Source organism: Watersipora subatra, chromosome 7, assembly GCF_963576615.1.
Source record: "Watersipora subatra chromosome 7, tzWatSuba1.1, whole genome shotgun sequence".
NCBI lineage: Eukaryota > Metazoa > Bryozoa > Gymnolaemata > Cheilostomatida > Watersiporidae > Watersipora > Watersipora subatra.
The window spans coordinates 11132323-11154667 of record NC_088714.1 but is presented as its reverse complement, the minus strand read 5'-3'; the positions used below and the strand labels follow the sequence as shown (position 1 = coordinate 11154667).

At 36.2% G+C, this 22345-nt stretch overlaps 1 protein-coding gene across 1 annotated transcript; it reads left to right on the top strand.

Moving 5' to 3' along the window:
• Positions 1-1248: 1248 nt before the first annotated feature.
• Positions 1249-22058, top strand: LOC137399825 (uncharacterized). Its single transcript, XM_068086059.1, has 19 exons — positions 1249-1449; positions 2962-3139; positions 3560-3676; positions 3843-3988; positions 4269-4335; positions 5930-6073; positions 6292-6444; positions 6883-7083; positions 7360-7485; positions 8801-8916; positions 10916-11018; positions 11622-11792; positions 14089-14243; positions 15059-15214; positions 17585-17764; positions 18484-18571; positions 19094-19311; positions 19763-19855; positions 21844-22058. Exons 1-19 carry the CDS (start codon positions 1249-1251, stop codon positions 21919-21921), a joined length of 2691 nt encoding a protein of 896 aa, XP_067942160.1. The 3' UTR covers positions 21922-22058.
• The last annotated feature ends 287 nt before the right edge of the window (positions 22059-22345 follow it).

Here is a 22345-nt window from a genome sequence, read left to right as displayed (position 1 = left end):
TTTGGATACTGCATCTGAATTCACTGTACCCAAATTATTTCTTATATGACTTTCCTGTAATTGAATTGCTGTGTGCCATATCAGACATGTTGTGTTTGCACTTCTCAAGGGGTCTTGCAGGATGACATATTCGATGTATAGATATGTTGTTTTACATTTCATTAATATATTTCCTTGCTTTAAAACTCTTATCATAAATATACTTAAAAGAGGATTTTGTGCTCTAAAGAAATCAGTTTTTATACTGGTTTACATTTGAAGATTTGTGTTAACGCTTCGACTTTCTGGCTCTTCTTTTAGCAGTTTGCGAATCTTTCGTGTTTTATGTAAATGTGTGAATTCTCCTGCTGCAATGTTCGTTCAGCTATAACTTTTGTTGGCAAGTCTCCTTATAAGTATGCTTCTAGGTAGGTATGTTTCTGAATAATTTTTGAGGGCTAGTCAAGTAGCATGACCTAGAAACAGTGTTAGGAAAGTTTGAGAGGCTCATCCACCTGATCATTTAGCCACCTCTTTATAAAATTATTGAGATAAGTTTTGTTTTGCTTTTCACTTAAAATATTTCTTATCTGGAACCTTATTGTAAATATTATTGCGGTGGTTCGCAGTTTTTATTTGTAAGATGCTTGCTTAGTACTTATTGTTGAGGTCAAATATAGTTCCTGTTTTATGTTCTTTCAAGCTAATCTCATCTCAATTATTGGTTTACTGTGTGTAAAAAGCATCTAGTGTAAAATGCTGACTCATGTATATGAATAGGCTGCAGATTTTTCAAACATTCAGTTTTTTGTATTGTGTTAGTTGAATTCCTATGCTACTTTCACACGGCTGTGCTAATTGTTTATTAAAATTAACTGTCGATGCATCTATGATATTTGTATTGTTTTAAACATGTCTTCGGGCTAAAGACAACAATAGATCTACTAGGTTGCAGTTTTTCTTTTGCTTTGAAATCATTGGAATATTTCTATTCATTGCTGGTCACTGCTGTCATATAGCCTCAAAATTATTCTGAGTCACTAACATTGACCTTTTGATTCCTAGAGGTCTTTGCCTTTGAAACATTTAGTTTTAGAGCATTGCTCTGCTCATGTACAATTGAGCCAGCTTTGGTATTACTAGTTGTAAACACGCTGATTTCTAAGAACGCAGCATTGTTTGATGGAGTGATACATTCACCTACTAAGTTTAGTCTGTTGGCAGTGGGAGCAGTTTATACATCTCACCCTCCTGGGAGCCGCTGCCAAGATGACCGCTGATGAGGATAGAAAGACAGCGCAAGCTCCGCAGCTGCCAGAGGTGGAGGAGTCAGAACTGTGCACTTTGCTGACACAAGCAACGGAAGAGTCCATGAAAAAATCTCTCTCAGTCATTGGGTTCATGTCTCGCCAAGAGGTCAATCAGAGGTCAAAGAAAACTGGCAACAACTACTTGCACCTGCTCATGCAGGTCAGTTTCAACTCAACCCAATCATTTTAAACGTGGAACAGTTTTCTGGTTTATTTTCATTCTTTTTAATGCAAAATTTCGAACATGTACAAACTATTATCTGATTGTTTTATTTTATAAATGGATGACACTAATTTAAATTGTGGTTTGCAAGTTGTCAAGGTGGCCATGAAACATATTAAATGATTTAAATAGCTTCATTAATTGATGATTTAAATCACTGTTTTCCAAGAACAAAAATCATGATTTTTTCATTATTTTCATAAATTTGCAAAAATTAGTGCTTTTTAAAGAACAAATCTTGTTTTTTGTGTGTATTACCAATTTTTAAACACTCCTCTGTCATGAATCGGCAAGTGTGATGTGACTTTTGGCGATGTGATGTGACTTTTGGCGATGTGATGTGACTTTTGGCGATGTGATGTAATGTGGCAATTGACTGCGTGTGTAGTAGCCTACACATGCTACAGAAGGACCTTTGAAGTTAGGACTTATGAGGCTGTGAGTCCATTTAGTAGACTAATACTACTTTCTTATGTCTTCAGCTTTCATTCATACTCTGTGTGAAACTGCCAGTAGCTCCGCTCCACTAACTTACATGTAGATTTCACATTGTGACATTATATGACTGTTGATTGCAAGAAATACAAGAGTTAGTCGAATTAATGTATGTACGTCACTTATACGTAAAGTGGATTTACAAGCATTCTGACGTGCAATGCAATACACAAGCATTTTGCATGAGGTAAAATGAACGGAAAAGTCATAAACATTAAAAAAATTAAACAATTCAAAACAATCGATTCAAATCGAAAGTTTCTGATTGTTTTAAAAATCATGATTTTTTCCAAAACTGCTAGTTGTAGGCCATAGCCTATCACTGCTGTTCAGAATTTACTACAGCAGATGTTATTGCTGCTATTATCAACTTCTATGTAAGTTGTCAAGTAATGTCTGAAATACAATTAGTTTATAAAAGAATAAGAGAAGAGAAAAAAAAGTTAATTCCTCAACATGGACCAGAATTTGCCCGTCAAACTGATTGTATGATGCACACATCACATGTGGTTCACATGATTCAGCTACTTGTTATGTCCTACGTCGCCAGCATTATTGTGAATAAATGTTACACATATTACATTACAGCATTCAAAGACTTCTTAGTTCTAGTCAACTGGTATAGACTGGTATAGACTGGTATTTCAATGGCGAACTCATCTTACATCTCTATCAACAACTTTTAACTTGAAGTACCAGAATTTATAAGCTATTATCAGCTCTTTAGCAAACTATTTCAGAACTAATTCTATAATGCATCTTTTTGAATTTGAGTACATGATTTTTGTAATACAGTCCAAGAGAATGTCACAATAATCTTATTTTACATAGATTAGCTTTACAAAAATTCAACAGGTTTCTGCTAGCTATTTGTTAATGGTATCTTGCTAATACGGAGCCTTATCTACTGTATCGTATCTTGTTCAGGAACAGATTCTAACTTTTGATTTACAGAGTTGCTCTGACCTGGGAACCAATGGCGTCAGCACCGTAGCCTGTGTACCAGTACTCTACAGACTAGCCATGCATGGTATCGATGTGAACACACGGAATATGGCTGGTAACACTTGCCTCCACTTAGCTTGTATTAAACCATACTGTGAGATTCTCTGGGAGCATCTGATTCGAGTTGGTAGGTTGCCACACTGTTATAGTCTACATTTTTAACCATTCGGTGATTATTGAAGTATCAATGGAGCAGAAGGGCACAAAATCTCTAGCTGTCACATTGAACAAAATGTATTTAGTGAGGAATTTTATAGCGTTTTCAATGGATTGGACTAAACAGAAAAACAAAAATTTGTTAGACGCTAGGTAGCTTTTCGAAAGATTTCCACATTATCAGCAGAAATTTTCCTTAGAATTTTTCTCTAGATAATTGCTCAAAAATTACATAAAAAATATTTAAAATTGAACCATTTATAGTAAGAGGCATATAATGGACAATAGTGAAAGTTATTAAAATGTTCCGCTAAAAGTTATTTGAATCAACGGCTAAAGTTGGTAAACGGTATTCTAAGTAATGATTTGACATTGTCTTTCTTCGTTGTAGGTGTGGATCCAAGTCTACCTAATAACCATAACTGCACCGTCATTCACTACTATGAGGGAAGGCTGTGCTACCAGGTGAAGGACCAGCCAGATGCTGGAACAGGCATCTGGTGTGCCGGTAGGTGAAGTTCATGTAGACACAGCTGTGTGGGTTATATTATAAAAGCTTAATTAATAAACGTAGGCTAACATTTTGAGGTAGGGACGTCAGAGACATCCCCATTTTGAATACCCTTCGTAACAGTATTCAGTTTAACGTAGTGACCTTATGCACCTGTTGACAGTGGAAAAGGAGGATTATCAGACTGTTGAACAGTACCTGAGGGCGTGGGTCAGGCCGTCTGTCAGAAGGAATAATAAATCAATGAAGGAACTTTGTGATGCTACAGGCAATACGCGTGTGAAGGCTCTCCTCTTCAAGTATGATTGGGTGAGATGTCATGACTCACATTATAGGCAGCCTCGAAAGGCCTGTTGTGAACAGACATGCTTGGAAAATGTTTAGTTTTAGTCAACTTTGTGTCGCATATTTCCAAAGTATTGATTTTTCTAAAATCAGTAAAAGTTATTGTTTAACTCATTCCTCAAGTCTGTACTTATTTTATAAAGCTTTACATTCTTATAAAACAAGAGTTGTCCTATCTAAAGCAATGAGCAGGCAACTCTCTTGCAAGGCTTGCGTTAGGCATCCCAACATTTTATTTATTTAGATAAATGAGCTAGTATGCGCTGCCCTAGCCTGTGATACGGAAGAAGTGAAAAAGATAGCCAAAGACCGTAAGTGGCACAGTTTACACTTTCACAAAGTACTTTCACTTTTTATACGTAATATAATCATAGTAAACATACGGTGTTGATGATAGAATGCATGGGACCACTTATATTAGGAGAAGTTTGTTATTAGTTCATAGGTTTTTAAGCTCATGTATTTATTAGACGAATTATAGCAATATGCACATCAACGGAAAGTTAAGGATGCTCCACACATGAATATTGTTAAATATTACTAGATATTTGTTTTTTTATTCTGGTTTGGTATAACAGATGTATCTGCACACTATGATTAATAATCTAAAAAACCAAGGTCATATTGTTGTGGAATGTGGTCCACTGGGAGCTGAGCATAGGGCTGAGTTAAGCCCAGCCAAGCTGTGTTCAGGCAGGCATGTTAATGAGGTCGGAGCTCAGCCAAGCCCACCCAGAGCCATGCCAGGTCCAACCAAGTAGAACGGAGGCGGAGCTTACTAGCTATATAAGCTCGAACATTTGCGTAGAAGAGCATAGCTGTTCTGGGCCTGTTCATTGCCTGTTACTTGATTCTTTTTTGTACACCTTGATGAACTAAGCAGAAACATATGTATTGTACTCATGGGCGAGTCTTGTACTAGTGGAGGAAAGTGAAGGTCGCACAAAACCTTTACAATATTTGTTGACAAAATTAGTCAAATTCGACATCGTTCTGGAATGTACATGTAACAATACAAATAACTGTACATATACATGTAACGATACATATACATATAACAGTACATATACATATAACGATACATATACATATAACGATACATATAACGATACATATACATATAACGATGCATGTAATGATACATATACATATAACGATACATATACATATAACAGTACATATACATATAACGATACATATACATATAACGATACATATACATATGACGATACATGTAACGATTCATATACATATAACGATACTTGTAACGATACATATACATATGACGATACATGTAACGATACATATACATATAACGATACTTGTAATGATACATATACATATAACGATGCTTGTAACGATACATATACATATAACGATACATATACATATAACGATACATGTAACTATACATATAACGATTCATGTAACGTTACATATACATATAACGATACATATAACGATACATATACATATAATGATACATATAACGATACATGTAACGATATGGCCTTTGGATTATTAGTAGGGTCGCAAGTGGCCATCTCTTATTGTCAATAACAAGATAGGAAAATGGGTCTCCATTAAATAAATTATATGCTTTGACAAAATCTGTGGCGGTAGAAAAGTTTGTACAAAACTTGCTTCTTAAATATGTACAGTATGTATGGTCAGAAATAATAAAGAGAGCGTATGCCATAAATGACAATGAACACGAAAAATTACTGGGTGGTTCCATAATTACGAATAATTCCATTAATTGTGTTTACAGAAAATGCCTATTTTTATCTGTATTTTATTTTACTCCAACATTTTGAAGATTTTGTCATACATTCTTGTTTTGTATGCCAGAGAGGTATTATAGGAGTACTATTAATGTTATTCTTGTCAAATTCATTCTTACAGATTCTGTGCACCCTAATATATCTGATGAATCTTACGTAGTACCTAAGCCTCTAGTCATTTCTGTTGAGGAACTTGGTGATATCAGCAGGTCCACTGTAGAGGCTCTCCGAGAGTTGGGTGCTGACAATGATATCTCTTACCAAGGTACATTTTCAACACTAGATGGCGCCACTTTATTTGCCCATGCATGCCCACACATGTATATAGCCTATTCAATTCAGTGACACCAATGGGCATCTTCGACTTTGTTTATTTACTGTTTGAACCTGATAAAGCTCACCCGATAGGTCAATATGCTGTATCACTTCTATGTCATACAATGGTGACTGATGTGTCTGTATCATCACCATGCATCGCTGTAGCGGATCTTAAGAAGTTTGAGGAGAGCTTTGAGAAGAGTGAGTTTTATCTGTTGCTTCGTGAGTGCACAAGGCAAAGTTTGACGCAGGCCCTCAATTTGCTGCACCAGGAGAAAGTTAACCTGAGGCTAAGGAGTTGTCATCCAGACACAAAGGGTAAGAGAAGAAGATTTTTACTGCTTTTAAATATTCACTAAGTTTCCATACGGCGATAGCGTAGTGACACCCCCCCCCCCTCCCCTCATATAGCACCGATATGCCATCATGGAAACAGCTGTGTCGCTCTCATTCTGTTGTTATTCAGTGTCACTGTTAATGAGCGGAACACTTGTACAACGTGCCTGTAGAAACTACCTCAACGACCAAAGGTGTTGCGCTTGTGCATCGGTCTTGATTTCCTGCTGCTTCATATGCAGACGGAAAGCCTTGGTATAATACGTCCACAACTATCACTACACTATAGCTGTATGAACACTTACAGTTGTAATACTTTGATAGCGCCCATCATAAAGCCATAAGGTTTCATTTGGTTTACTGCTGGGTTACTTCAAGCCATCGCTACATTTATTAGCATCAATCTTGCTCCATTGGCAGGGTGGACCCTTCTACACCTCCTAGCAGACCAGTACTTTAAGACAGATGACTATGTCTGTCAGCGTATTATGACTCGGTGTGTCTACAAACTTGCGCTACTCGGCATCAATGTCAATGTCAAGGACGCGAGTGGCCAGACATGCCTTCACCGAGCCTTTAAGCTGGATGACCAGACATTGGCTAGACATTTCATCACCATCGGTATGCTTTATTTTAGCTGTCTTCTGGCAATAAATTATCATATCACTTTGAAGCCACAATGCTGCTTAGAAGCATACACACTTAATCATTCCTTTACTAACTGAAGATAACACAACTGTTATATTATAGCAATTGTTAGCTCTTGTTTTCATCTACTGTACTGAGTATCCTGTACAGTAGATGAAACTTGTACAGGTTACATGCATATGTATCATTATATGATACATATACATGTATACTGTGTACTGAGTATCTTGTACTGTTTTCTGGTTCTAGGAGTGGATCCAGCGCTTGCTTCTCCCGATGGCACTTGTTTGGTGGTTGAGAACTACTTACATAAGGGCAGGCTTACTGTGGCCAATAGATGCAGAAGAAAGGACATTCCGGGAGTGTGGGTGGCCGGTAGGCATGCGCTAGTCACTTATTATACAGCTGAACAATGTCCTAAAATTTAAGATCAGCATTTAAAATTCAACATAGTCTGATTGACTAGGAGGGATGCTCGTTTTATACGCTGAGCTAATACAGTTGCTGGTTGCTAAGTGGATGCTAAATTGCCTCCGCATTTTTCTCGACTTAAACCTTTGGCAGCATTTTGTTCAAAAACTAAGGACTTTGACTGTGGCTGGCAGAGATGCGATTGTTGCAGTATAACACGACCAAAACATTATCCAAATCTCAACATTTTATATATCAATCTGCTTATCAGAAAATTTTTTATCAGATGATGTCAAAAACAAAAAATGCCACACCTAACCCTCAGGGTCATTTTCCCTAATCATGCCTCAAAGTATATTCTTAGTTGACACTATCTTGGGAATCTTTATCAGAATGTTGATAAGTCGTACTATTTTGTAAATTAGCTTGAAAGTTGTTATTTCCTTGGTGGTGCAATACATTCTGCTACCTCTCTCTTTAGGTTTAATCAAGTTCATAGGATTTTCCTGTACCTGCACACTTCTCTCACCTTTGGTTGTTTTCTGTAAATTTGTTTATCTTTGAATATTTAAACCACCTGTATGATAAAGTTGGTTTTACTTACCCACTTGTATGTCTCTTGTCTACCCTTTAGTATAGCCTTATGGTAAGTTATGAGTAAGGAGGGGCTGGTGCAGGGACAGACGCATTCGCTGAGCTTATGGTTATTGTCTGCTGTTTCTCTACATGCTATCACACTACCAGTTGTAAAGCACCATTGACTGCTCCAATGTACCTGTCCACAATCAAAATTCATTCCACTATGTATGCCTTCCAATTGATATGGGCTTGCATGATCATTCTTTCTTGTACCTTCACCTTCTGGGCCGAAGTATTCCTAATTCATCCACTGAACTCTAACCACACAATACACCTTTTTGCTCAACTATTTCATGATTCTATCAACACTTTTCATGTTTAGTTATTTGTTGAGCTCACTCTTTTTTCTCTCCCAAAATACACATTCCCAAAATACACATTGCCAATTACCTTGCTAACGTACATCTGATCTGGTTTTTGCTGGTTCTGTAACTTTACCCTAAATCGTGTTTCCTTTCATTAAATATTTTTATAATCATGTTGTTATTTTATCTGTTTTTGTTTTGATATTTAATACTGCCATTGATAACCATAGAGTCACACTGCACATTTCCTGTCACTTAAACTAAATGATGTCAAGGTCATACCCTTTTTAAGTGCGCATAAGGTTGTGAACCTAATTATTGCTGTTGTTGTTCAGTGGAGGATAATGATGTTGCCAAAGCAACCAAAGCTGTCCAATCGTGGACGAGGGTCAAATGTCGAAAAAATGGACGATATCTGAAGGAGCTGGCCAAATCTAAAGGATACATGGAGGTAACTTCTATTTAAATTTTATATTTGCTTTCAAATAAGAGAAATCGTAGCGGAGTGCGTAGGTTCGCAGAATTACTGTGTTTATACGAGTCCACATAACATCTGGGTTATACAGTAATTATCGGGCAGTTTATTAAATTTGTTTCAACGTTGTAGCTAAGCAAATTATGTCTTCCCACTTTGAGCCACTTAGCGATGTGTACGCTTGTTTCGAGGAATTTACAAGTTTTAACTAATTTATGATTGGTTGTCAAACATGTACTTAGAATGGTTTTTTTCATATCACTTCCATGTAAGCTGTGTATCTCTGTAAAAGCAAGATTGGGGAAGATTTACACTAAGGTACAATGCTTGATAACTCGTGATAAGACTTCTAAAATACTGGAAAGAGGCCCTCGTGTAATCAATAAACTGCATAGAAAACTACCAATATTAATCCCAATCACCAGAGCTGACTAGTTTTAATGATACAATCAAACATGACAACTAATCAGTATGTAATCTATACACATTTGTTTATTATGAGCTCCCACAATTAGTTTTGATTTACTCTTGTAATTAGTTTACTGGAATTAAATCCATAGACTTAACAGTTGTGACTAATCTCATTCAATTTAGGTAGCAAGCAGTTTATTGGAATTAAAAAGACTTTTAGCTAGGAAATTTTGTATGAAAGACTTGTAGTTTAGACATCAACTCACCATTGATTGAGTTTTAAACTGCATGGGTCAGAATCACTGAAACTCCATCACTAGTATGAAAAATCTCCTTATATCATCAGAGTCTAATGGTGGATATAATCTTTTTTAATAAATCAAACTAAAGTAAATTTGAACTTGTTGTAAAACCAAGTACATAAATTAAATTTACCAATTGCAGGTAATTTGGTTATGTAAATACTCATATGGAGTGGACAACTCCTAAAGGTTTCCACATCAAAAACAACAATTCTCAAATACTCTCAAATTAACAAGTATCCAGCATTATGTTAGTCATGCGTCAACATTGTCAACCAGTCTGAGATGAAAGTTTGCTTTTATTCGTGAGCAAGAGGCAGGCTTAAATCTGTTGTAGCCACTACAACGTCATACCACAAAAATGCTAATTGAATGCTACCTCTATTTGAACGCCACCTTCAATTGACACCCATCCTAAAAGAAGGGTTGAAAAATAGAGCTTTATTGCGGTTATCTTAACACGGCTTGCAATGGATCGATGCTCATAACTCCTCTTCTATTAAACACAACAAGCTAGTTTTGGCTGCCAACTGTAGCAGACATATCAATGAGTGCTATGAACTTTTATTCAACATTGTTAAATATCTATACAAATGAAAACTATGCTTTCACATTTAGAATGAAATAAAAAATTGAAAGCTTTAACAAATTGCAAAGCAAGGCGCAGGCTATAATATAATCGCAGATTAATTGCAAGCAATAGATAGCAACTGGTAGATATATCTCTTGGCTTCCCAATGTGTATTATATTTAGATATCTTTGACAAGTTGGACGTAAATTAGCTGATTTATTACATCCAAAAGGTTTTCCGTTATGCATCCGTTAAAGGCCACATTCGCTTCGCTCGAAAAAGGTCTAAATTTATTTTTCCAAAATTCAGACGGGCCATTTGAAAAATACACCGCCAGCCACTATTTGAATGCCACCTCCAATTGACCGCCACTATAGAAGAAGAGTTGAAGAATAGAGCGCCATGGCATTCAATTAGAGGTTTTTGCCATTATTTTAAAGCCATATGATTACCTCTCAGATGTAGCAAATGGTTTACTTATTTATATTTACAAATGGCTTTCTATTTTACATCACTGAACAATCGATCATAATTATAACCATGCAGACATGCTCCTGAGGAGGACAAGCACCTGCTCTCTCTTTCCGTCCTATGTCCATTCTGTCTACTATCCTAGTCAACCAGCTGTGCCTCACACACCCTACGGATACTCAGTCCCTATGTTCTTTTCTCATGTTTGCTAACTTGTAGGTACACAAGAAGCTGGAGGAACACGAACACACAAATGACTTTGTGATCGCGACTTTTGCCTGCGACCTTTATAAAATGAAAATGTTGGTCGCCCTTGGAAAGAGTAAGTGTAGCCCGTGGTCAAGAATGTTCAATATATTTCATTCTCACCGTTTTCTATGTACATGTAGGCAAGCATCCGAATGGGACACTTTAAGGTGCTACTGTCTGTATGATAACTGTGCGCTTTAGCGGAGCAGCGAGTACTTGGCCGCAGTTTGAAATATAATCATTTTTTTATACATATGGATGGTTAATCCGTAGTGTTTACTATAGCCAGGGTCTAGTGGTCTAGAGGGCCTGACATGCAAACAACAGGTCAGAGTTCAACTCTCAGAAAAAGGCCACTGATAGTGACAGGAATGACCTCCAGCCTTAACTTGCTCTCCGCCACTGGGCATGTCTCCGGTGGTCAAGGTTCCTTCGCCACTGGACTCAGACATGTTCAGCTAAGATTACAGAACCAATGTTTGTTTAACATTGCTTTCAAAAACATCTGCTTGCAGTAAATTATGCAGACATCATACTCCATCTTTGGGGATAGCTCACTTATCTGCACCTGTTAGTAGTTGTAATTTCCTTCACCTTGTGATAAAAATGCCTACGTGAATCACTGGTGTTAGAATTATTTTCTGTTGGTGTTTTATTGCCTCACTATTTATTGTAGGACTGTGTAACGTCAATCCTATAGATCCACACTATTTAGCGGGTTTCAAGCCCGATCTTAGCGGAGAGTATGTGCCTCGTCCCCTAATCATTCCAGCTATTGAATGCTGCACCGCAGATGTCGTCGACTTCCTCATAAGATTTGGTGCAGACTTGAGCGGTCACTATGCAGGTATTCAGTTTAGAAGATAAAATCAGACACACCCTCTATATTTGTTTTTCTGATATTAATGCCTGGTTTCCATATGACAGCGCGAGGCGCGCAACAAGGGGCATGAGGTCGTGCGTAGGCCAGCTGTGATATGGAAACGTCAACGCACGACGATCGCGCGACATGCGTACGCTGATCACAAGGATCCAACAGAATGGATCCTTGCGATGGGTGCGCGCGATGATGTATCGTACAATACACCGCTAGACCTTTTCAACCTATCCCACAATTCAAACGGAGGGATGCGTTCCGAAGAAATCGGCTCCCGTACGAAAGAGTAAGCCTGGTTTTCATATGACAGCGCAATCTCGCAACGGAGGGCTATTTTTCCGAAGAAATATGTCTCTCCTACGAAAAAGTAACGAAATTATCCACCCTGTCCAATGCAAGCATGGCGCCTACGCGTAATATGGAAACACTGCATCGTGGCCCAAGAAATGCATTGCGCATGATCACTGGGCCGCGCACGATCATTGCGCTGTCATATGGAAACCAGGCTTAAAAGGCATTTAATATTTTCTCAATTCATGTGAGGTGGGAGTTGTCAGGTCTTCTTTTTACAATATACCGTAAGTAAAGGCAACTCCAAAAGGTCTCTCACTCCACTTTGTCCAACCATTTATGATTACCTTATAATTATATACAAGGAGATAACTCTGAAATGGCTTTTACTTCGTGAATGTCTCCCATGCGACTTAGTTTTACAGTAGTAGCATTGCCGGGATGTAGCTGAAAGAGATACACACTCTCATTTTTACATTCAAGTGAAATCAAAATTGATTATTCATTAGAGTATACAGTCCAACATGGATAACTCGTCCACGGATAGCTCCCACACATGGTTAATTCGAACATTTCCTTTGATCCGTTCCCACGTAATAATAAATTGCTATAGATAACTCGAACTTAACACTGTTAATTCGAACTGTTTTTTTTGCCCAACAGCTACCGAAACGGTTGTTTTCGCTTTAGAAAATCACTTTATTCAAAGCCATAGAGGTAAACTTCATCTTTTCGTAATTCATAAGCGTCGTTATTACCACCATCGGCAAAATATTTTTGTCAACGACTTTTCTAAAAGTTTGGTGAAATTTGATTTATACTGCGATACGATGAATAGCACGGGCTAGCCGGGTCACGCGCGCAAGAATTTTCACCACGCACATACAAAACAAAAATCGCATGTTGTTTTGTATGTGCGTGGCGAAAATCCTTGAGTGCGTGGCTCGGCTAGCCCGTGATGAATAGTTTTGCGACGTTGATTCCGTGTTGAATCAACGTCGGAATGTTGAATGTTTAAAATGTCTTAAAAAATGTTGTAATTAAACGTATACGTTGTCTGAGCTACAAAAAACTATTCATCGTTTGACCTAAACACAGAATACGTGTGTACATTCAATAAGTATCTATTAAAAAAGTGTGAGTGATATAGAATGTATCGTAAAACCTCGTAAAACTTCTAATTGAACTGCCTCGGAGTGTTGCTCTTAACGAAACCCAGGTAAAGTAAGGTAATCTGCATAAACTTCAAGAAAAAACGGCAAAATTGATCGTGGGTAAAACCCCAAAAGAAAAAAATGTCTTTTCTTTTGAGCATTTCAACAACGATCAAGTTTTGCCAATGTCAATCTGAAAAACGTCCTGGCAATAGCATCACCTCAAACAACAAACCAATCTCAAGTGATAGAAAAATCTCTATACTTTTTCATGAAAACGTTTTAAACTTTACATTAGAAGCATTTAATTTGAAACAAGCCATTTGTGCTTTTGATTTATATTATAGTTTGTATATGTACATGTATCTACTAATAAATAAGTAAATATATGAACTTGTGACAGTGCTCTGATAACTTGAAAGCTCTGATAATTCGAACACTTTTGCTCGGTCCCTTGAAGTTCGAGTTATCCATGTTTGACTGTATATCTATATCTACTGTTCTCGCACTTCTTGACCTTCCTGATATTAATAATTATTAGTTCAATTGATTACACCCTGAGGTATTGTTTTTTTACTGAATACATGTTGGATGTCACACGCAAGCTGTAGCAACCATGTTGTTTCCTTTATGCAAATTAAAATGCCTCATCGGTGTAATTTTCCTCTAAGTATTCATCTCGTAATATTATTAGAGTTCTTTTGCAATAATGCCAAAATCATCCCTTCAGAAGATCAGCAAAGCGCTTATATTCAGGTCGATCAGTAATATTTTATATCCGCTTGTCTAACCAATTTATTGCTCGTTTTGTACATTCCTAGAATGTGCTCCGTGCGGCCCGACAGCCTTTTGGGCATTCAAAGATGAGATAGACTCAGAGGTCTCTTTGGTGGTGAGCAGATACGCAGATGTGAGTCTTAGGGATGAGCTCGGTCAGACCATGCTGCACAAGATCGTGCTGAGGAAACCTGATAAGGTACAGTCTTCTCTGTTTGCTATAAGGTGTAGTTTACTCTGTTGCTATAAGCTATATTTTACTCTTTTTGCTTGTACTATACAGTTGAACTCGTAGAGCCTAGAATAGAAGTCTAACTTGGATTATTTTTACCGTCACTCCACAGATATCCCAATAAACACTTGCTCATAGCACATACCATTCTGGTAAGAATAAATTATGTTGACCAGTTGCAGCCATTGGTAGTTGTACTACATTCCAGCGATACTTTAAGGCCAGTTGGTGTAGGGCTTTCTTGAGTTTTCTTAAATTTATTTTTAAAGGCTCTTTGTGGCCATGACAAAGAGAAAAGGTCAGAAAAAACATAAGTGCGTGAAAATTTATTTTTGCACAATCTGCACAGATCAGACATCAGTTGCAATATCTTGGGATAACCAATAATTTTTTTATAATTTTTATACATGAAATATTTGTGTTTATGGATATTTGTCGAATATGTTTGTCAATATAATTAATATGTTATAATGTGTATGATTATTAGGTGAAGCAATTTGAAAACATTGGCCGAAGATTTGTGAAAATGTTTTTACTGTTAAACTGAAAGCACAAAATTACCAAACACAGAAATGCAGGATGTTTTGTGGTTGTCATATGAAATACAATTGTAACCTATTTCGAAAAGTTTTAAAATCTAGAAGCACAAAGGAAAAGCTGCATGTGGATCAACCTACACAAAAGTTGATCTGCTCCTGTTTTGCAGCATTACTAAAGTTACCCGTTAGTCCTGTCATTTTCTTATATAATGTGTGAGGTAGATGCTTGCGGTCTGTTTTCAGCTGAAGGAGGAAATGATCAGCACCTTGCTAGACCGGAAGATATACATTGGCTCTAGAGATGTGGATGGTTTCACTGCCAGAGACTACTTAGAGGCCATGAACACTGACTTCTCAAAAACACTCATACAGCTCATTGATGAGCACCTCGTTCACAAGGTAGGCAGCAGTTGTCAAGAGAGTTGTCTCACCCTTTAACCTCAGGACCATCGATCTATTGAGTTAAAAAACATTCTACATGTTTTGTGAGGATCTCAGTATGGTCTCTCTGTATCACTGTAGCTGAGATTTGCTGATGCTTTCTTTGCATATTTACATTATAAGTATTTCTATAGACAATTCACTTATATCTTTACTAGGTGAACGCCAATCGTTGCCCCCGGGGAATTAACAAGTTTTTGCACAGAAAATATAATTTTATTTAGCACACATATAAATATATGTATATGCAACATTTGCCATTCTAAATTTCAAACTTCATATCATGAGAAAAGTGTTTTGTGCAGCTTAAATAGATTTAGAGAAAAAATAAAACAACTGTAAATTTGTTTAAATGTGAAATAATTAGTAATTAATGGCTAGATAAAGTCTGTTCTGCTACAATGATTGCAATGAAAATTGATTTGGTATTTATACAATTAATACTAGCTGAAAAAAAGAAATAAAATTCAAGCATATGCTGAATTAATAATAAATTGAGTATATCAAGGTGTGTATAAAAAAGTTACTGATGCAGCAGAAGCTATCCATCAAAACTTTGAACACAGCTGTACTGGTACAAGCATTAAAAAAATGAGATATCGGAAGCATCTGAATATGTCACTGAAGCGATGTAGGCACCTTGTCTGTCTGTCCGAGTGAAGAGAGAATGTAGAGGCGATGTAGAGGCAATGCTCATCTGGGATAAATCAACATAACGTCCATCTGAAAGATTTTTAATTTTTACAGTTTTTAGCGATTGATCATAGGAATAGTTGCTAGTAGAACCGGAAATTTCAAGCATGAAATTGAAACGGCTTAGTTGAAAATGACAAACAAAAAAATAAGGCGATGAATATAAGGCTTTTAAAAAATTTAAGAAAAACAAGCACAAAAGGTTATATTAAACAATAATAAAACGTACATGTTTAGCTTGTAAACTGCAATCAAGGTCGAAGTAAAAGTGGTAATGCAACTCCGATATGCCGAACTGATGGAATGCGAAAAAGTAATGCCGAACCAAAAGATTTTAGATGTGGATAGATAAGATAATTAGGATTGATAAGGACAGCGTAGTGGATCTGCATATCTGAAGTTATGAGTTCAAATGCGGTTCGAAGCGGATTTTCGTTCTTAAAACATTATCGCTATAACTAGACAGACGAACGACAGACACTGAGATGTATATATATAGATGTACAGCGTTTGTAAATCTATTTAGTGAGTCAATGAAGCAGTGTTAAGGAAGAGGGCTATATGATATATATATATATATATATGTATGTATATAATATATCTATGAAAATCTTAGTCTGTCTCAGCCTGTCTGTCACGAGTCTGTCACTCATCTATCCAGATGTAGCAATAAAGAACAAAAAATCCGCTTTACGCTGGATTTGAACTCGGAGCCTTCAGGTAGGGAGGTATTGTTAACCCAATACACTACACTGTCCTTGCCAAACAACAGATTAGTAGGACGCATACTTATGCAATACTTGCCAAGCTTGACATTACTCATAACGTCAAGCTGGTTTAGTGGCTATTATTATAGTAAAGATTTAGAGTAACCTAAGTTACTAGCCTACCAGGCTAGTTACTCAAATTTATTAGATTATTAATTTTTACTTGTGCATATATATATTAAATATATATGGTATACTATATATATTATTATATATATGATGTACTATACATACTGTATACTAGATGAATGTCCTACGTTGCACGAGTAATGAAAAACAGCTTATAAAGGTTACATTACCTTACCTACTACATTACCTTCAACTGTTTATAAGCTGTTTTTACTGTTGGTGCAACGCCGGGATTCACCTCGTGAAGCCAGTTGGTAATGGTTACATGTAACGCAACGTTAGTATGCGTATTTTACCTGATGGTGAGGATCTTCATCATTATTGATCATTATGCTTAGTGAAATGCCATGTTCTAAGGGATAAGGTATAAGCTCGATGCCACCACAACTATTGATTCTGGGATCAAATCTTTTGTGAAGTGGATGTTTCATTACTAAAACTTTATTGCTCTAACTGGACAGACAAACGCTGAGATTTATATGGATGTAATAATATAAATAATGTGTTATGTATTATGTATATTGTATCTATAGTATATTATTAATATAAGCATATTATATACAGCTATTATTAAATGTTATCAATAAAAAATTCAGTTTTGATTTTTTTATTACAAGGTTTCTTACATGTAAGTTGAGGAAAAATATTATGGTACTATTGGTACTATTTAAGATTTTTTGACAAACAGGGCTCAACTCTTGCCTCACCACTATAATACTGTGTACTCACTGTTATGCAGATAACAAACGAAGAATACCACAGTGTTGAAACGCTGATTCTAGAGTCATACGATCATGTAATAGACATCAAAGGTCATCAACGGAAAAAGGAGGCCAGAATGTTGCCAGCGAGAGAATTAGCATATCTCTCTAACCTTCAGGAGATGGTGGAGATGTTAGACGCCTACCAAAGCACTACGGTTAGTTGAGTTCTCACTCATGTTATGAATTTATGCATTCTTGTCAAGCTGCATCAATCAGTAAATGTATAGGGTCAAACTCTTTAGATGGTTTCGGAATTAATATTTCAAGTTTGAACTTGTCAGATATATTTTTGCATGTTGTAGGCAGCCAGAAAGATATTAGGGTATCTTATAAGTCACCCGTCAGATATTAGCATATGATGAAGACATTGCAATATGTTGAAGATATGTACTGTAGCTTTAGGTATTTAGCTATATATCAGGGTATAATTATTCTAGGTACTTAACTATATATATGGATATGCTTTAGGTACCTAGCCATATATCAGAATATGTTGTAAGTTCTTAGCCATATATCAGGATATGTTGTAAGTTCTTAGTCACATATCAGGATATGTTGTTGCTACTTAGCCATATATCAGGATATGTTGTAGATACTTAGCCATTTATCAGGATATGTTGTAGCTACTGTAATCATCTACATATCAGGATATGTTGTAGGTACTTAGCTATATACCTGGGTAAGTTTTAGGTACCTAGCCATATATCAGGATATGTTGTGAGTTCTTAGTCACCTATCAGGATATGTTGTAGGTACTGAGCTATATAACTGGATATGTTTTAGGTGCTTAGCTATATATCAGGCTATGTTGTAGATACCTAGTCATATACCAGGATATGTTGTAGGTATTACAAGATATGATTTAATGTTTTAGGAGAAAGTTAAAAGCCTACAGAATGCTGTGAAAGAAAATGATATAAAGTTCTTGGCCAAGAATAGTGGAGAGGTGCGGCTGCTACAGTGTGAGTATAACTGTACTTTCTCTTCACATCTCTAGGACAGTCACATGACGTACTCGCTATGTAACCCACCCGCCTTTGCTGTCCAGGTACTCAGCAATCTAGCATTGATTATACAGCCTTGACACCAGTCCGTGTTGCTTTGGCACTGTTTCATCGGTGTTAACACTGTGGTCAACACCCTTTGCACCTTCTAACAATGTTGACTTCACAGCAGTTTTCAAATAGTGTTATTTAGCAGCTGTTGTTGTCTGCAGCGCCCGGTCTTCAACAAAACCAACTCAAAAATGAGGTTTAGCATGATTTTTAATCATCTGCAGTTTACAATATCAATATAAAAGGTGCTTTTTATAAATTCTCTACCGTTAAACTCTATATTGCAGATGCTGTTCGGATGTGCTGTAATTGTCTCTGTATGAGTGTAAGGTGTCCAGTAGGTTAATTGTCACCGACAAAGTCATTCTGTGACTGTTGCTGAACAACCTCTACATCTGATTCATATCGATGGTTTGCTCATATTCGCAGGCAAGGACCGGTACGGCAGGACTCTGCTCCATCTTGCTATCCTCTACGACCGAGTTCCTCTTGTCAAATTCCTCCTCGACCAGTGTCCAGATCTGGTCAAGGAGAAGGACAACCTGCAGAGGACCCCAGTCCACTATGCAGCTGCTTCAAGTATACGCAGGCAGATATACGGGCAGTTAGTAAACCAGGCAGGGGGAGACCCAACAGTCGTTGATGTGGTTTGTTACGTATTATATCTATCCTAACACCTCTTATAGCTTTTGTCTGGTAGTCAGACATTTTCTTGCTTTCTGAGACATTCACCATGCAAGTTTTTGTGACGCATAACCTTATTAATATTAACAAGGTTCCAGACCAGATGGTATGGTTGGATTTGTTGTTGTTTATACTGTTTATATTGAAATCACAGCTGTTAGTTGTACATTGAGTACGTTATGCAGTATGAGTTGATAGTCCTGTTGCTCTTCATACCAATGAACTACTCTGGTTAAGCATATCCTCATAATATAAGCATATCATCATCAAGCTTTTTAATCAATAGTTCAAGATGGTATTTAACAAGCCGATTGAAAACTACTTAATTTGGCCTCTTCATAAAATTTTGGTTATGGAATGTCTCAGCCATCACACACACTCAACTAAATAGTTTATGCCCTCTATGTTATTCAGAACAATCTCAGCGCTCTTGAATACATAAAGGAGATGGAGAAGCCAACTCCTAAGAAACAAAAGCTCCGTGGAAAGCAGACCTTTGACTATCAGGTGGGTAGAGGTGGTGTCTTGGAGGAAGGCTAGCATTGAAGTTTTATAAATTAAAGTAGCACAATTTTATATTTTATTACTTGTGAATTTACTGGTTTAATAGATGTGGATTACTTATGTACAGTAGTACTACCTCGACTTATAATTAGCTTAACGTACTTTTACTTTAACATTTACTGTAAAATTTAAGTTGATATTTGTCTCAACATATGAATTAATCTTCATCATATGATTTTCAAAGTTCATTAAAACATTTCAGTTTTGTAAGTAAATGAAAAATAGTTTGTATAAATTGAAAATGAAAATGTAATAATGATAGAAAATATGTAAATTTTCACTCTGATTAGTTTAAACTATATCTAGAGTAAGTATAATCTAAAGTAAGTCACCCCATGACTTTTCATCATGTCTGCTACTGAACATACATGACGGAGCCTAGACTTACATACACGTGTTTGTAAGGTAACCCTATCCGACGGATTATTTTATTTATACAGTTTTTATGCATAATTAATGTTTTTATGTGTAATTATAGAAAGTTTTTACTACGCATTTTCATGCTATATGTAATTACCAAAAGTATCATATCTTGGCCTGTGTAACGAATTGCACAAAATATCATATAATGTTATAAGAATATTTGTCCTTACATACAACCGTTTCAACACACAAAGTGATTACTGGAACAAATTAGCTTTATATGCAGAGATTTGACTGTAGTATCACGTGTAACGAGTTTATTGCATATTGTATATGCATATATTATATTTATATCATATATGCATACATGATATGTATATATGATTTATGCATACATGATAGATGCATGTATGTATGACATATACATATAAATATGTATATCATATTTATGTACATCATATTTATCTGTATGTACATATCATATATGTACATGTATATATATACATGTACATATGTGATATGCACATCATATATGTACATGTATATCATACATGCATATCTTATATGCATATATAATGTATATTATATGTATATAATATATGTATATAATATATGCATCAAGTGTTGTCTTAACCATCCTACCATCCCTGGCCATCATACCAGTCCTACAACCGCAGGTGGTCAACCTGAATTTTCTCATAAATATCACTGATTTAGTAAAGTTACTGTTGCAGTATATCTTTATATGCTATTGATGACTAGCATTATGAGTATCACATTTGAGTTCTGTTCTAAGATGATGAATGCTTTTGCTTGTTCATTGCACGGGCAGGAATGCGCGAATCGATTTATCTATGCAAAATTTGTATTAGCTATTTTTCACTTTATTCAATCATATTTTTGTTACTCTCACTGACTCCCCTAACATATAAAATACTATTACCATAACCTTGAACTGTAACTCATATCGGCTCTCACTATATACTTTTGTAATGGTTTGTACATACAGTCTATAGTTGTCCTCAATCTAATCATGTGCCTCTGCTCTTCTTCGTGTAGCCTTCTGTGGTAAGTACAGTTCTAGACTTCAGTGCTTTGCTTAAGTGCTATAAGTTGCGAGGCTCTCTATTCGGTAATTTTGTATTGGTTTGACTGGTTCATATGTTCCATTTCCTTCTACATATATTCATCTACTAGCGTTTAGATACATGGACTCATCACATTTGAGTTTTATGATTCATAAAACTCAAATGTGCATTAATTTAAACAGGACGTAGGTGTTTTCATGGCTTGTAAGCTGGAAATCCTATCCGATAGTAATTATTTTGTTTGTCACAAATGTCTGCCCTGAACATTACTGACAATGGTCAATGCACAACCAATATTGTGGAAACATTTAAAATATCTAAAGATTTACTTACCTGCTGTATCTACACTCACACTATATTTCAGTCCTCCGTTTTTCGTACTTTTTATTATCAGAGACAAACTTAACTTTTAAATTTTCTATTTATTTTTTTTGTTTCCTTAAGATTGGTTCAATATCGTGTTTCACATTATTTTCTCAGGTCCCCAGAATGCTACCAGATATGCTCAAGAGAGATAAAGAGGATTTAGTTGAGCCCCGAACCATCAGTTTGCCCTAAATCTATTGAATGATCACTGCAGATCCTTCAATTGTGACATCTAATCGACACAATCAACTCTTGTGTGTTGCTATTGGCTTACACGCTTCACTTTGTATTTGTACTATTTTATTTATCAAATTCTGTGTTCAAGTTTGTGCAGCTTTCAATACTTTTATTATTATTTTAAATCATTATATTTTTGGTAGATTTTATTTACTCTATACAAAAAAGTTTTATATATTGCTATAATTGAGCATTTAAACCTTGGAGTACAAGTAACTTCAGCGTCGGAGAAAATGGCTTGGAACTTAAGGTTCCCTTTATAGAGGGCATAGTTTCACTTTATAAAGGGCATAGCTTCTTTTTATAGACAACACAGTTTCACTTTATAAAGGGCATAGTTTCCCTTTATAGACAACATAGTTTCACTTCATAGAGGGCA

Coding starts and splice junctions, on each gene's coding strand:
- LOC137399825 (XM_068086059.1), top strand. CDS start 1,249: ATGACCGCTGATGAGGATAGAAAGACAGCGCAAGCTCCGCAGCTGCCA. Junction 4,336..5,929: donor GAAAAAGATAGCCAAAGACC/GTAAGTGGCACA, acceptor TCATTCTTACAG/ATTCTGTGCACCCTAATATA. Junction 19,312..19,762: donor ACCCAACAGTCGTTGATGTG/GTTTGTTACGTA, acceptor TATGTTATTCAG/AACAATCTCAGCGCTCTTGA.